At 38.9% G+C, this 17,476-nt stretch overlaps 1 protein-coding gene across 5 annotated transcripts in view; it reads left to right on the top strand.

Moving 5' to 3' along the window:
* The first annotated feature begins 1,735 nt into the window (after positions 1-1,735).
* Positions 1,736-17,476, top strand: part of LOC139763518 (uncharacterized) — a 32,053-nt gene continuing 16,312 nt past the window's right edge. The window contains exons 1-3 of one of the 5 annotated variants that reach the window (XM_071689673.1): positions 1,736-1,892; positions 5,795-7,873; positions 17,135-17,301. In XM_071689673.1, coding sequence (XP_071545774.1) covers positions 1,859-1,892; positions 5,795-7,873; positions 17,135-17,301 — 2,280 coding nt within the window. In that variant the 5' untranslated portion in view covers positions 1,736-1,858. The other 4 variants (XM_071689675.1, XM_071689674.1, XM_071689676.1 and 1 more) reach the window with 4 other exon arrangements.

Below are 17,476 nucleotides of genomic sequence, written 5' to 3'. Positions count from 1 at the left end.
TGATTGTAACTTAGAAGTGTCGCTGTTTTCCAAAGTTCTAACTTAAGTCATCTTTGAGTACATTGTTTATTGTATGTGCCAAATATTTAGCAGATTTGGGTCTTGCAGACTTCCGCATTTAGATAATTTTGTTTGCAGTTATCACAGTTTGAATGTCTACATATTCTCATATTTTTACCGACAGTTTAAAAGGAAAAATATTCTTTAGCAAGCGTAGTCGAATTTCTGCTACAGGATGGCTGCTACCTGTATATATGGGGGTAATACCAAAGCTGGCTGTACAAATTTGTAGGATGATCATTCAGGCTTAAATAAAATCCTTGGTTGATCATTGTGATGGTCAAAAGCAGAAAGAATGAGTACCTGAAGCAGTAAACATTTAATTTCTATCAGTGATTCAATGCGGCAAATAACTCATCTACCTTCTCAATAGGTCACTAGGAGAATTAATGTCACAAGTTAGACAAATAAACTCTGCCTTCAAAACTTTGCAATGCTCAGAACGTGTGATTGGTTACAGGGAAATGTGATGGCTCCATGTTTTGCAAAAGAACTTAAAATTGACTTAGGAGAACACGATCATAACTCCATGATAGATGAATGTCCATGTTTATCCTTATTTTGTATCTATGATTATAGCAGGACCAATTTTTTGGGAAAGAGACCTGATACAGGGGTCATGGAACCCAAGGCAGCGCTACCTCCAGTAACAAGGAAATGTGGACTCATTTGGAGGGAGCACCTCTGCGAAATTGTAATGAGTCCATAATTTCTCTGCTGCTTATTGTATCTCATATATATATATATATATATATATATATATATATATATATATATATATATATATATAAATATATATATATATATATATATATATATATATATACATATATATATGCAAACAAATGCGGCCTTTCGTGTGCTTCTGGCGCTACTTCGCTAACGCTGGAAACGACAATCAAGACTAGAAAAAGTATATATATATATATATATATATATATATATATATATATATATATATATATATATATTATATGTATACACTCACCTGAAAAGTTAAAACTTTGCCTTCGCAAGTATCCACTTCACTGTCTTCAAACTGATATGAGATTTGAGACACGTACGTAGTTGCAATTAAGAAAAAATTTGTCATCAAGCTATGATCAAGAAGCACATTCCATATAATCAAAGTCAAGACAAGAGGAAGCAAAACGTCAAAATTCTAACCAGTCTTACAGACCGGCATTGTCCTCGCTAAACCAGCAGTTTGCAACTAGTAATTTTCTTGTCCCTGGAAAAGAAAAAAGTTTATAAGATAATGTCTGATATATCACACAAATATTTACGTTTGCTATATCCTGACTGACTTAAGTTTTCGTAAATCTCTTCAGACGTGGCGTAAGATTTCCGAGTACTTTCCTACCAAGAGAAATATTACATTGCGTCTTGTGCTTTATCCTGGACGACCTGTGATACCGTATATAATGTATCATTGGAAGCTCTCTGGGTCTTTGCCTGCTTAATGAAATTCTATACACTTACTAGATATGAATCTTATTCATGGATTAATCATGACTTGAAATGTGGTGTCAGGCCCCACACCACTCGACCTTATTAATTGCTCCATGGGAGTATAATTGGCAGTGGCTGGGATCTTGTTCAGACCATAATTATTATCATCCACCTTCGTCTCATTCCTAGACACTATCACATCTAGATAAGAGTGATAAAATTGATCAGTTAATCCAGTCTTCTTAGGAAATACTGGAGTGTTCAGAGTGGTAACAATTTACCAATCACTTCATAATTTCCGCGCGTCGTCCTGCCGGTGTTGACTTTTGAGTGACTTGCATGAAACATGACGTCCCGCAGAAAAACTAAGAAAAACACCAGTAAGTACGGCAGGGATTCATGCAATTGGCCCATGGGGTGTTGCTAGAGAGGCAGGACACCAGGTGGGTCTGTAGAATATAGTGATGGCGGCAGCGGGAGTGGCGCAGGAGGAGAGGATGGCGGGTGTGTTTTTTTCCCGTGGATGTGATTATGCCTGATGCGCGCCAGGGCAAAAGTTATGGGAGTAGGCTTCGAGGAGGAGGAGATCTAGTGAGGCTGAGGGATTTTTAGGTAGATATCCTGGTGTCATGGGTGATGGTACAAGGTGGTGTGGAGGGCCGGGCGGGGCGGGATTGGAGTTTGATGGCCACCCTTCCCGGGAGGAGGAGGCTACAACAACTTGGGTACGAACCTTCTGCCATGTATTGAACTGTGATAAAAAGTTTATGTGTTTCGGGGGTTGGGTGGCCACACACTGCTTTTTCCCGGTGGATTCGAAGGAAACTAATTTCAGCACATTTCATCCTGTGAGAGTAGCTGTTTTAGACGAGTGAAGGTGATAATGTACGGTGTTTATAGTTAGTGGAGGTTGGCCCCCCCTCCCTCTCAAAGTGGGCAGTGCTTGAAGGTGTAGGAAAATGTGGGTAAAGTAGGAAAAAAAATGTTTGAGTAAGATTAAACTTAATACTAATCATGATCTTTGGTTGTTCAGTGATAGTATTCTGCTGCTCTGGTGTGATGTTTAGAAAATACTGAAATGTACAGAGGAAGAAATTGAGTGTATTTTATTAGATACGGAATAAGATGATACTAGTGAGTTATGTATATCTGGGAAAATTTATGGACTGACTAATGTAAAAGTAGGTAATATATTTGTATTAAAAAAAAATCAACAAAACATAGAACATAGAATAACCCTTGCCATATTGTTGATATTTATCAAGTACACCAAGGTTAAATTTGTTGTGTAAGGGTAGTTAAGGTATTATTATGATAAATGATAATAGAATGGAAAGTAGTAAGGATGAGGAAAACATTTTGTTTTTTAATACGTAAAAGTCAGTAGACCTTATAAAACCCTTGGCTTGTAATTGAAACAGTATCTAGTAGAAATATACCAGTGTTAGATTTATCTGCTACCAGGGATTGCATGTTCATTTTGTAATTTCTCATTGACAGGTGTTGGTAGGTGCCTCATGCTATAGCCGAACCAGTATACATGTTAATATTTCTGTTTGTCTGTAACCCATATACTGCAGCAGGGGCATAGATTCCATGCACTTTTCTTTCTTTCAACTTTGGTTGGGGTGTATACCTTGATAATTCTTGAATGCTTCTGCCTCGAGGCAAAAAATATGGTCATCAACACGTATAAACTACTCCCTTTGACTATTGAGAAATTTTATAGCCATGCTTCCATTGTCACATGAAGAATTAAAGCTTCATGTCCCTTTCCTAGAATCCCAGCTGATGTTTGTTTCCACCAGTTTTCCATAGATGTCACTCGCAGCATACCACCATGGTTGGAAGAAATATCTTGCATCTCAGTCACCCGCAGGACATCAGAGGGATTGTATTAAAGTCATCTAGATGGGAAACCAGATTTCATCATTCATTATTGTGGTTAGTTTTTGATAAAGATAACAGAAACATTTTTCAGTATGACATTTTTGGTGTTAGCATATATATTCCTTGACTTTTATATAAAGTTCTCTGAAAGATAACAGAAAATGAAAACTTGGAGAAAAGGTCGGAGTCACTTGAAAAATATATTTGTGGGAAATTGCATTTGAAAATAGATAAATTTTGGCCCTGCCCCATTTGTTGGACACCTCATTCTAGCATAGAGGAAAGGATACTGCCCTTTTCATTTGTGCCTCTAAAGGTCTAATGTAGACATTCTGTTAGGAAAAAAGACTAGATTTTTTGATCACATAAACTCATATATTTATGCATTAAATTTTGAGCTTCTAAAGGACGCTCACTAATCCTGGCTGGTGGTGGAGGTGGCATTGCATGGAAATTTCTCTCCACAATCAGTCATCATCCTCCCATGCCAATGATAGCATATTCTCGGAGTTTTCCAAAAAGTAATTTGAGTAAGTTTAGAGAACCAGTAAGAAGTTGATCTTAAATTATTTGAGGACGATCTGTTGTTAGATCATTTGGAGAGTGATTTTGTGAAGACTGACTCTTCTAGTGTTGAAAATTGACTAAGATAAGGCAGTAAAAGGGTTACCATTACAAGTAAAAGTACAGATTTTGCAAAACCTTATAGGGTGAAAGATGAAAGTGTGTTAAGCTGTCATAGATATTGGGGAGAAAGCTGGAAGGGATGATGACTTTAAGTACTTAGGAGCTATCTTGCCTAAGTTTGATGATGATATATAAGGGAGAGAACGGTACAAAGTAGAAGAGTCATTGGGCACCCTAATAGAATAATGAAGGGTAGAGGTGTGAGTTTTGAAGTGAAGAAAGGATTAAGGGACAGCATAGTCCTCCTGACCCTGACCTATGCAGTTGAAACTTGAGTAAGGAATGAGTCACAGAGGTCAAGAATCTGGGCTGTGGAAATGGGCTATTTGAAAAGAGTATGTGTTATGGCTGGATGGAATGAGGAAAGAAATGAGGAGGGGGAATGAGAAATGAGGTATGGCAGGGATATGAAGAGAATGAAATGTGTAGTAGAGTGAGTAAAACGTAGTACTTGGAGGTGGTTAGGGTATGCGGAAAGAATACAAGATAAGGAGTGTATGGTAGTATAATTGAAGGAGTTGGTTTGAGAGAAGCACCAGATGTGATATGGGGGAAAGAGTACTGAGGGAGAAAATTGTTGGAATGGAGTATGCAAAGGAGTCATGTAAGAACAGGGATATGTGGAGACTTTTGCTAAGGCTGCCCCTTTGATGGGAGCTCCTTAAGGGAACAATCGCCAAAGATATAGATAGATAGTGAAGCCAGTGTTGCAACTGCTTGACTGAACTTATGAACACTGCATCTTACTTTTGCGGCAGGTAATTTTGCAGACACAATTTTGCTGTTAGAAAAAATTATCTTTGACTGATATAGATTATAACAGGAAAGGATTTATTATATTAGATAAAACACAAGGATAACTTATAATGTTATGTTGGTAAAATATTTAATCTATAAGATAGGCATAGTGGCAACTCAACTATCACCCAGGGCTTCCTCCTGTGCTTGTAGCACGTTGCTTTAAAAAGTCGGCAAGACTTGTTCTTTTCATCAAAATGTAGTAGACCAAATATACTTGTTGAATTGATTATATTTTTGCTTTTTATGAATTATTTTTTTTATTTTTTTAAGGCTAAATAGATTTTCTATACAACTGGAAAATTGTGAAATTAATAAGTGCAAAGAAAACCAAACTGAAGAGTTAAGGGATTAAGATTGTTTTAGTGGCATCTCTTGAATTGTTACGTAATGTTAGGGCTTAAATTTTTTCTATAATTTGGCCACTCTTCATCTGTCACGGAAGCTAGTATCATATCTCTGCCTTTACGTTGTGTAATTATTTGCGAAACTGTGACATTCTTACAGGATAATAGATATTAGTGAAGAAGATCATTAATCATTCTGTATTTGTATGTGCAATAAACTTCCAGTAATACCATACATCTCATAACATATTCATGAGAGTACTCCTGGTTTACTTCATACATCTGGCAAAGGAGTAATCTAAGGGCATGTAGCACATATAACTGTGTCACCAGGTTGAGTTTATCATTTGATTTTGAAAAGTGTGTTTTATTGAATCATAACGCTTAGGGAGATATTTATTTAGGATGTTTGATGATATCCTGCTCACAGAGTGTACATTGGATATTACCACTGTTGCAGTTTTATGATTTTGAGGTAGATGGTCTGCTAATGTTATTTATAACTGAGGAAAAGTAAAATTATGTCTGATAGATTCTAAAAATAAGTTTCTTCTTTCCAGATGAGGCCACAGATATGAAGACAACCAGGAAACGAGGGAGGAGTGATGGTTCCCCTACATCCAGTGCTGCTGCAGTTACTCCTCCAGAGACTGGCCGAGGACAGAGAAAAAATGTAACCCAGACCAGTCCTTCTCAAGTTTCTCCAGAGTTGCCTCCAAGAAAAACCCGGCGAGGTACCGCTACCCCAGACACACCACAGAGAACTAGCCCTAGGGGTCGTGGAGGGGGCTCACCTGTTGCCAAGGATACCCCTATAACGCCGAGAGGCAGGGGTCGAAGGACTCGCAGGGGAAGCACAGACTCTAGCGCCAGTAGTGTGGGCACTGTTAGTGTAGCTTCCTCCTCCACTCCAACACCGAGGCGTGGCCGTAGAGGGAGTAGCAGCTCAGGGGTTAGTGCTGCGTCAGAAAACTCACAAATCACTCCTCGTACAAGGCAAACAGGCAGGGGACGTAAGAGGAACAAGTCAAACAGTCCTCCCTCAGTTCTTTCAAAGAAAACAAATGGAGCATCACCACAGTATGCATCCAGAAATACAAAAAGGAGGAAGGGTGCTGCTCAGGTGGGAACATCCTTGCCAGCAGCTAATGGGCGAAATGGTCGTAGAACTCGAGGTAGAGGGGGTGTGTCTGAGACACCACCGCAGGAAGACTTAGATGGAGGAACAGACGATGAGGAGTCATCACATTTGGGAGACAGTAGCAGCAGCGTCCTCCAGAATTCTTCAGATAGTTTGAAGCTTGCTGAACTTGAAACCCCAGAACTTCCAGGCAATACCTCTTGCAGTTCAAATGATGTTGGGGAGGGGAGTAGTGAATGTAAAAAATTGGAAATTTGTCGAAACTTAAATGATACGTATGACAAAAATGTAAATGAAGATCATGGATTGCATAGAAGTGAAGCAGAACAAAATTCTGAAAAAGAAAGCAATTTGTGCAAGGAAAAACACACAGAGAAATACCATGATGATGATATTCCGATAGACAGTGATAAAATACAACGTGCCACTATTCCAGTTGCAGTTTGTGTGAATGAACGCAACAAAAATGACAAAGATGCTGGTGTTTCAGTACCAGACAGTGAGAGGGAACTCGGTGGGAAACACTGTCGTACTAACATTCCAGAATCAGACAGGGAGACCATATCCTCTAAGAAACATGAGGGTGCCAGTATTACGGAATCAGACTGTGAGAATGAACACTCAAAACACAAAGGTACCAGTGTTCCGGAAACGGACAGTGAGAACAAACACCTTGAGAGACATGAAGGTACTGATATTCCAGAATCACTTAGTGTGAACAAACAACTTGAAAGACATGAAGGGACTAATATTCCATTATTAGATAGTAAGAATGAATGCAGTGGAAAGCACCAAGCTATTGATATTCCAATATTAGAATGTGAGAGTGGACATGGTAAAAAGCATGTAGATACTAATATCCCAGCATCAAACAGTGAAAATGACACGAGTGAAACATGCCAGAAGTCAAATAGTCCAGTATCAAAGAGTGTAAGACATGAAGATGCTAATACTTCTTTGTCGAACAGTATTCCCACAAAACTTAAGGATGTGGCAGAGAACCGACTCCGTAGCCCAAGTGACGCACAGTTAAGAACTTGTGATGTAAGTAACAAGTGTGAAGTGTCAGATTTGTCTGCAACAACCTTATCATCTACAAATAGTTCTAGTCGTGTGCAAAGTGCAAAGAGGAGACAAACTAGTGGTGAATCTTCCGATTCTGAAAGTCCAGAAGTAAAACCTAAAGCTCCAAAAAAAGCTAAACTAAGTGATAGTGTACCTGATGTTACCAATAATATTGCTGGTGAAAAGATTAGAGATTCTGTGATTGGAAAATGTGAAAGAAGTAAAGAAACTGATAAATCAGACTTGGATAGGGGAAAATGTGAGGGACATAAAGAAGTGGATATGTCAAAGTGTTTAAGTTGTGTAAAAGAAAAAGCAATTGTTGAAGTAGAGATGGATTCTGTGACTAAGGCAGAAACCTTTTTAGCGTCCCTTGCACTCACACATGCACAGACCCAAGAAGTTTGTTCTGCTCTTCCTGCTGATGTGAGAGGTAAGAAATATTGTGGTTAAGTACCTGGTATGTGGTCTTTGTATTTTTCTTGGAATTAATGTAAGCCATTACTTCTTTCTTTTGGAATTGATCACCATTTACTGCATTGGTGAGGTAATGCCAGGAAACGGACAAAGAAAGGCCACATCACTAACATCTGACTCGAGTTGTCATATCATTGCTATTAGTCATTCATGTCTAAATAGTTGGCCTATTGAGTGACAGATTAGGTACTCGCATCCAGCAGAGTTAGTATGGGTTACATAGAATTTTGTAGGACCAGTTAAGGCAGAGGAACGGTTTCAGGATTTGTTTTTCACTGATATGACTGATATCAAATCGTACATTTCTTTTATTAGAGCACTCGTTCCAGTGCTACATATTTCAAGCATCAAGCTTGTCCTTAAGCTACACATTACACACATGGTGTCTCTTAGCCAAAACAAAAGATGCACTCTTATTGAACTTTGTCATTAATATGCCAAGTAGGTGGCACTGTTGGGATAGGAGTTATTATTGCTAACTAATTTATTTTCTACAGAGTTTATTTTTCATTGCAACACCTCTTGAATTACAATGATTAGACTAGGTTTATGCTGAGGTAGGTTAGGGTCAGGCATTGGAGCATTTGGTTTTGGGGATAGGTAAAGTGCAAGGCTTAACTGTTTGAACCCAACACTTGCCTAAACTTTTGGGACTAATGAATATGAGATCTCACATGATTCATTTTGAACCTGATTAGATTTGATACTTTTGTCATAATTTTTTATATTTGTCTGAATCCCAGGATTTGTAATATTTATTCAGTATGAAAAGTTGAATCCAGTAATGAGAAAACAAAGTAAAATATGCTAATTGTCAAAATTCTGGTTGACCACCTGGTGCCTCTTACCAGTGGACTCTATCAATTTTTTTTTTCATTTACAAGATTACTTGTTAGATATGCAGGTTTTTACCTTTGAGTTGGCAACTGTTCACTCTGAGTCTGTAGATAAACACCCTTAAGATACCTATTAGTCAAAAAAAAAAAAATGGTGTACATAATTGTACAGATGTGATTTGAAAACCATGGTACAGTATTCTTAGTTTTATTAAGGAGGTATTTTAGAATTGTTCAGTAGTGTACTTGCTATATTTATGGTGCAGGGTTGTAGTAAGAGATGCTTTGCAAGAATTAAGAATGTAGGTTTAATGGTTTATGCAGAAAGCCTCTCCCTTTTTGGATCAGGGACTTGAAGTCTGTTGTATTAGGTTGGAGTGTTAGGTACTCCTACATGCAAGCTTCTTGAATGAACGACAGTAAACTGAAATTTTTTCACCAAAGCTTTCAAAGCATCTCCAGTTTTTATTCCTTTTAAGAATCACCTTTGATCCTCAGCCTGTCCTTTTATTTATTACTTTTAACCAGTCCACAATGTATGGTTAGTAAATACTGTTATATTTAAAATGCTAACAATATTGATAACATGTTGCAGTATTAGTTAAGAAAAATGTCTGACATATTGTTATCCAAAGATTTCCTGTAATGATGAACAATCTTTTATAGGAATAATGACAGAATCCAAATGGCCTTTTTCAGACTTTGTATATTCATTACTTTTGGGTAGTTAGTAAGCTTGTATCATGTTTTGTATCCTCATAATATATGACTTAAAGGAAACAGTTAAAACAGTGAGGTTAGATGTAATGAAGTTATGTAAGAACGTATTTACAAAGTTTATGATCATATAGAAAATGTGTTGGCTACTGTCATGGCTATATCTTGTGACATCAATTGGAATTTTGTTTCCATGCATTTGCATGGGCATTTCCGTGTGAATGTGATGAGACATTTTCATTATGAGAATAGTCTGAATGGTTGTTGTGAGTTTTCTGTCAAGGCACTCTATCATTAGATCTTGCTGGTCCCTCTCTAGGGCATCTCTTGACACCCTGAATATGTAAAGGCATTAGAGCCACACATCTTAGGTCTAGTATCCCCCACAGCTCAGGCTAGGGCCATGCCATAAATGTTGGTCAGAGTGTTGGAGGCCGCTGCCTGCAGGCTTACATAATGACCGCAGCCAGGCTGTGATCATGAAGTTTACCAACACTTCATAGATTCTTATTCAGGGCCTTTTAGATATCACCAGTGTACAGCCCTCTTCCCCACCACTAGGACTGCACGCTAGAGAAGATTTTGTACCCAGGACAAATATTTGGAAGGTGTACCAGACCAGCCAGGCTGTGGGGGCTATGCAGGCTGCAGTTTTGAATAGCTTGGTCAACCTGCAACCCATCCCTGGAGCCTGAAGCCAGTCTGGGTTGTAGGGTAGAACACATCTAAAAACTACTCAAGTAGTGTTGGAGCCATCAGTTAGTGTGTGCAGAGCTGTTACATAGGCCACATTGACATAGAAACTGAAATTTTGTAATCGAACTGCTTGAAAGCTCTGAGGTAGTAACCTTTAGAGTGTAATCAGGAGAGAGATATCATAATGTACTGTACATGAAAAATCTCATAAGGATGAGCTTTCAATCAACACATGAAAGTAGTTCATTGTTAGCATAGCAAGCATGGAAGACTGTAGGATATTACCCCTGAAACTGAAAGGCACAGTGTTACTGTCTACATAACCTAGGACAACATGACTTTAGGGCTGGAAGGTCTTGTCTGTTTCAGTTTCTTGACTATGTGGATAATTTTGTAGGGGCAATGGAGAACAGCAGAATTCCTGACATTGCTATACACAGACTTTACAAAAGTATTTGGTAAATGTGACTTGAGTGTTCAAGCATGTAAAAGGTGTAAGCTGGTGATAATCATTAAAACTGGAAGATGGATATATAGCTAGAACTTTTTAACTAACAGATTACAACATGGGGAATCAAACTGTTTCCTATTTCATCATAGTAAAAAGGCTCAGTCCTCAAGCAACACATTTTCTAAGTATGTGACATTTGAACCTGTGTGTGAAAGCAATGAGGCTTTTTCTTTTGTTGCTTGCTCCTTGCGCCCATTCTGTTCCCCTTGCAAGTGATACTGGAATAAGTATGAAAATCTCATTAGAAAACTCCAAGTAACTAGAGAGATGTAAACAAAGTCTTCCACTGTAACACCAAAAACACTATCCTTCGCAGTGGGGATAGATTCTAACTCTACCATTATGGGTAAAATGAAGAAATCAAGAGATTTACAGGATACAGGAGGGACGCACACTGTCAGATCGTGATTGACTCAGGTGAAATGCATTAAACAATTGTGTATGTAGTTGTAAACCTACAAAAATAATGGCACAAGAACTGTAAACTAAATTTAGGTTTTGCCTGAGGAATGTCCTTTATTAAACATCTAAATTGCAATTGCACCATAAGGGGGTAAATGGGAAATTGGTAACAGGTACTGAAGTGGGTTGGAGATGGAGTGAGTATTTTGAGAGACTGTTGATTGTGTTTGATGATTGGGTTTGGAAGAGTGAGTGAAAGGAGGGACTTGAGAGTAAGTGTGATTAAAAGCAAGGTTATTAGGTAGAGCAGGATTAAGGAACATGTTAGTTGGGGTGTGAGTTTGAATAAGAAAGAATTGGAGGAGGTGAAGTGTTTTTGATACATGGGAGTGGACGTGTTGGTAAATGGATCTTTGGAAGCAGAAGTGAGTTACAGGTTAGATGAGGGGTTAAAGGTTGTGGGAGCACTAAAGAATATGTGGAAAGTGAGCTTGTTGTCTGGGAGAGCAAAACTGAGTATATTTGAAAGTATAGTAGTCCCAGCAGTGCTATATGGATGCGAGACATGGGCTGTAGATGAGGATGTGCAGATGATGGTGGATGTGCTTGAAGTTGAATGTTTGATTGTAGTACATGGTGTGATGTTGATTGATCGAGTTAGCAAAAAAAGGCTGAGAGAGAGGTGTGATAATGATAATAATAGGTGTGATAATGATAAAGGTGGTTTAGAGAGGTGAAGAGGATATGCTGAAATGGTTTAGACATGTGAAGAGAATGAGTGAAGAGAGGCTAACAGTGAGGGTATATGTCTAAAGTGGAGAGAACACCAAGAAGGTTTTGACCAAATTGGGATGGGAAGATGGAGTGAAAAATATTTGGAGTCACTGGAACCTGAACATGCTGGAGGATGAAAAATGTGCTCGGGATAGAGTGAACTAGAATGATGTGGTGTAGAGGGGTTTTTGTGCTGTCAGTGGACTGAACCAGAGCATGTGAAGTAGCCGGGGTAAACCAAAGCAAGTTCTGAGAATGGATGTGAGGGATGCAGCCTTTTTTTTTTTTTTGTTTTTGTTCCTACCTTGCAAATGTGGTAATGGGAATCAAGTATGACAATTTTTATGACAATTATTTATATTAATTGTATTTTATAATACTTATTCATTTTCTCCCACGTTAGTGAGGTAGCGCAAGGAAACAGACGAAAGAATGGCCCAACCCACCCACATACACATGTATATACATAAATGCCCACACATGCTTATATACATACCTATACATTTCAACGTATACATACCTATGCACCTATGCATTCACAGACATATACATATATACACATGTACATATTCATACTTGCTGCCTTTATCCATTCCCGTCACCACCCCGCCACACATGAAACAGCACCCCTTTCCCCTCATGCGCACGCGAGGTAGTGCTAGAAAAGACACAAAGGCCACATTTGTTCACACTTAGTCTGTAGCTATCATGTGTAATGCACTGAAACCATGGCTCCCTTTCCACATCTAGGCCTCACAAAACTTTACATGGTTTACCCCAGATGCTTCACATGCCCTGGTTCAATCCATTGACAGCATGTCGACCCCAGTATACCACATTTTTCCAGTTCACTCTCTTCCTTGCACACCTTTCACCCTCCTGTATGTTCATTCCCTGATCGCTTAAAATTGGCCTTGAAGAATGTGTGGAAGTCGAGAACATTATCTCGGAAAGCAAAAATGGGTATGTTTGAAGGAATAGTGGTTCCAACAATGTTGTATGGTTGCGAGGCGTGGGCTATGGATAGAGTTGTGCGCAGGAGGATGGATGTGCTGGAAATGAGATGTTTGAGGACAATGTGTGGTGTGAGGTGGTTTGATCGAGTTAGTAACGTAAGGGTAAGAGAGATGTGTGGAAATAAAAAGAGCGTGGTTGAGAGAGCAGAAGAGGGTGTTTTGAAGTGGTTTGGGCACATGGAGAGAATGAGTGAGGAAAGATTGACCAAGAGGATATATGTGTCGGAGGTGGAGGGAACGAGGAGAAGAGGGAGACCAAATTGGAGGTGGAAAGATGGAGTGAAAAAGATTTTGTGTGACCGGGGCCTGAACATGCAGGAGGGTGAAAGGAGGGCAAGGAATAGAGTGAATTGGAGCGATGTGGTATACCGGGGTTGACGTGCTGTCAGTGGATTGAATCAAGGCATGTGAAGCGTCTGGGGTATATATATATATATATATATATATATATATATATATATATATATATATATATATATATATATATATATATATATATATATATATATATTTTTTTTTTTTTTTTTTATACCTCGTCGCTGTCTCCCGCGTTTGCGAGGTAGCGCAAGGAAACAGACGAAAGAAATGGCCCCCCCCCCATACACATGTACATACACACGTCCACACACGCAAATATACATACCTACTCAGCTTTCCATGGTTTACCCCGGACGCTTCACATGCCCTGATTCAATCCACTGACAGCACGTCAACCCCTGTATACCACATCGCTCCAATTCACTCTATTCCTTGCCCTCCTTTCACCCTCCTGCATGTTCAGGCCCCGATCACACAAAATCCTTTTCACTCCATCTTTCCACCTCCAATTTGGTCTCCCTCTTCTCCTCGTTCCCTCCACCTCCGACACATATATCCTCTTGGCCAATCTTTCCTCACTCATTCTCTCCATGTGCCCAAACCATTTCAAAACACCCTCTTCTGCTCTCTCAACCACGCTCTTTTTATTTCCACACATCTCTCTTACCCTTACGTTACTTACTCGATCAAACCACCTCACACCACACATTGTCCTCAAACATCTCATTTCCAGCACATCCATCCTCCTGCGAACAACTCTATCCATAGCCCACGCCTCGCAACCATACAACATTGTTGGAACCACTATTCCTTCAAACATACCCATTTTTGCTTTCCGGGATAATGTTCTCGACTTCCACACATTTTTCAAGGCTCCCAGAATTTTCGCCCCCTCCCCCACCCTATGATTCACTTCCGCTTCCATGGTTCCATCCGCTGCCAAATCCACTCCCAGATATCTAAAACACTTCACTTCCTCCAGTTTTTCTCCATTCAAACTTACCTCCCAATTGACTTAACCCTCACCCCTACTGTACCTAATAACCTTGCTCGTATTCACATTTACTCTCAATTTTCTTCTTTCACACACTTTACCAAACTCAGTCACCAGCTTCTGCAATTTCTTACATGATTCAGCCACCAGCACTGTATCATCAGCGAACAACAACTGACTCACTTCCCAAGCTCTCTCATCCACAACAGACTGCATACTTGCCCCTCTTTCCAAAACTCTTGGATTCACCTCCCAAACAGCCCCATCCATAAACAAATTAAACAACCATGGAGACATCACACACCCCTGCTGCAAACCTACATTCACTGAGAACCAATCACTTTCCTCTCTTCCTACACGTACACATGCCTTACATCCTTGATAAAAACTTTTCACTGCTTCTAACAACTTGCCTCCCACACCATATATTCTTAATACCTTCCTCAGAGCATCTCTATCAACTCTAGTATCATATGCCTTCTCCAGATCCATAAATGCTACATACAAATCCATTTGCTTTTCTAAGTATTTCTCACATACATTCTTCAAAGCAAACACCTGATCCACACATCCTCTACCACTTCTGAAACCACACGGCTCTTACCCAGTCTGATGCTCTGTATATCCCTTCACCCTCTCAGTCAATACCCTCCCATATAATTTCCCAGGAATACTCAACAAACTTATACCTCTGTAATTTGAGCACTCACTCTTATCCCCTTTGCCTTTGTACAATGGCACTATGCAAGCATTCTGCCAATCCTCAGTCACCTCACCATGAATCATACATACATTAAATAACCTTACCAACCAGTCAACAATACAGTCACCCCCTTTTTTAATAAATTCCTTTGCAGTACCATCCAAACCAGCTGCCTTGCCAGCTTTCATCTTCTGCAATGCTTTTATTACCTCTTCTCTGTTTACCAGATCATTTTCCCTAACCCTCTCACTTTGCACACCACCTCGACCAAAACACCCTATATATGCCACTCTATCATCAAACACATTCAACATACCTTCAAAATACTCACTCCATCTCCTTCTCACATCACCACTACATATATATATATGAGAGAGAGAGCCTGGACTGCTGATCTTTGGAACCATTTACCTTCTGAAGTCTTCTCAACAGTTGTGGTCTGTTCCATTCTAAGGGGCTGATTTCCATTTCCTTTAGAAGATGTTTAGTATTGTAACGTTTTCTGTACTTCATCCTTTCCTCATTTAGTTTTCGTTTCATTTATGGCCAGGCTTTCATAAGGACTTTATCTATGGTTGGAGCCTTTTCCGTAGAAAGTAAGGTAGCAGGTAGCAAACGATGAAAGTACTAAGTAATTCTGAACGTAGACAGTATTATATCCCAGGAGTAAATTTGGGAGTATTGACATATTTATTTTGATTATCAAGTAAAAGCTATGCATTTTGATATTTACAGCTTTGATTAAAACCTGAAAACTTATTGCAGTCAAAAACCTTAAGTAGGTTGGCTTTAGAAAATACATTTCAGTATACCTTCCCCCAACCCACTCCTCACCCCAGTTATTTTGCCACTCTGCAGAGTTACCAAGTCCCTTTGGATGAAAGAGGAGAGAGAAATAGAATTGGAACAGAAGATGAAAAAGAGAGGGAAGTGTAAGTAATCTCAAGTTACTGTCAAACCAAAAGTAAGCAGACATGTGAAATGTTTACAAAGCATAGGTAATTTAGATTTCCAAGTCTGCAAAACATGTTGTTATAGCAAACCAAGTAATATGCCAGATGTGTAAATACCTGTCTATTGGTGTGGCTTGTTCCTTGAAATACTTAAGAACAGAATCACATGAGTGTGTAAGAGGATTTGGAGCAAAGGAGGATTAGCAGGAGCTGTCCTTTTATGTTGTAGATTGCATTCATGATGGGCAAATTCTTGAAAATAATGCAGGAGGCTGTAATTTTCATTCGTGTCCATATATTTTCTTGAATTATTGCAGAATTTTATAAACATTTCATATGGCATAACAGTCATGCATGATATTTGTAGAATACATATACTACTGAATTTGTTTCTTTTGATACTGTATGTAGAAAATACTATATCTCCAATACCAGTTAGACAGAATAGGGATGAGGTCTTGCAAGGCATTGAAGTATCAAGAAAAGACATAAACTGAAGGATTTTGACCTAGAAAAGGCTCAGGATCCAAATGAAATTCTCCAGATGTGCTGACAAGTGTACAGATATGCTTGACTGACCACTAGAAGTGTTGCTCATGATGTTGCTGGAGAAGGGTAAAGTGCTAAGGGAATGCCTATCTTCAAGAAAGGAGACTGGGATGATGCGCTCTACTACTGACTGATCCCTTTGATCATGGCTTGTAAAGTACTAGAAAAGATGATTGTAAAGCAGATGGATGACTTCTTGCAAAAGAGATGCTATATAAGTGAGAGGCAATATAGTTTCAGGGAGAGATGATATGTAACAAACCTCTGGGGGTATCTATGAGAAAGTGAGTGCCATTTCAGTGTAAAGAGAAGGCTGGGTGAATTGTCTATCTGGACTACCAGAAAGCATTTGCCCTGCTCTTCAAACCTTAAGAATTTTTCTCTCCTGCCTAAAGTGTAACAAAATATATCCCATGTTTTATCAGTGAATGAAATTATATTGAATTTCAGAAAAATTTTGAGATCATTCAGTTACAGAAATGTTCAAATTACCCCTAAGACATATTGATCATGACTACAGAGATACTGCACTTGATAAGGTGGTGATAGGGCATAAGTAGGAGTAATTGTAATGAATATGTACATACAAATGTATGTGACTTTCAGAGATCTGCTTTTTATTTACCTGTATGTTGATTAGTATATTTACCCATTTTGTACTTATTAAATGGGCTATTTATTTTTTGCTTGCTTGTCATTGTTTTCATACATTTTACTGTTTTTGGCTCATTTTTTTATTATTTTTCAGATTCGTCAGAGGCCAGAATAGTAGAGGTTTTAGTTGAGACACTTCTAAATGGATCCACCACAGTTAGGACCATGAATGCTCCTCATTTTAATAAGTTCCTCAGACAGTTACTGACACATTACTGCAACCTTGAAACCACGAAGGAGAGCAAACATGCACTCTGTGAGGTATGGCATACATAATGATTTCTTTTTCTCTCTCAGAAGCTAAGTACAGTACTTATCAGAGGAATTGATATACCCTGCCTTCATGATTAGTGGTACATTCTGTCTCAGATTTGGCAACATTGGGGATGAGCAGTTGTTTTATGGAGTTTTCTAGGTTGTGGTACAGTATTGATGT

This window comes from Panulirus ornatus, chromosome 47, assembly GCF_036320965.1.
Source record: "Panulirus ornatus isolate Po-2019 chromosome 47, ASM3632096v1, whole genome shotgun sequence".
In the NCBI taxonomy this organism is placed as follows: domain Eukaryota; kingdom Metazoa; phylum Arthropoda; class Malacostraca; order Decapoda; family Palinuridae; genus Panulirus; species Panulirus ornatus.
This window is presented reverse-complemented; position numbering and strand designations above follow the sequence as displayed.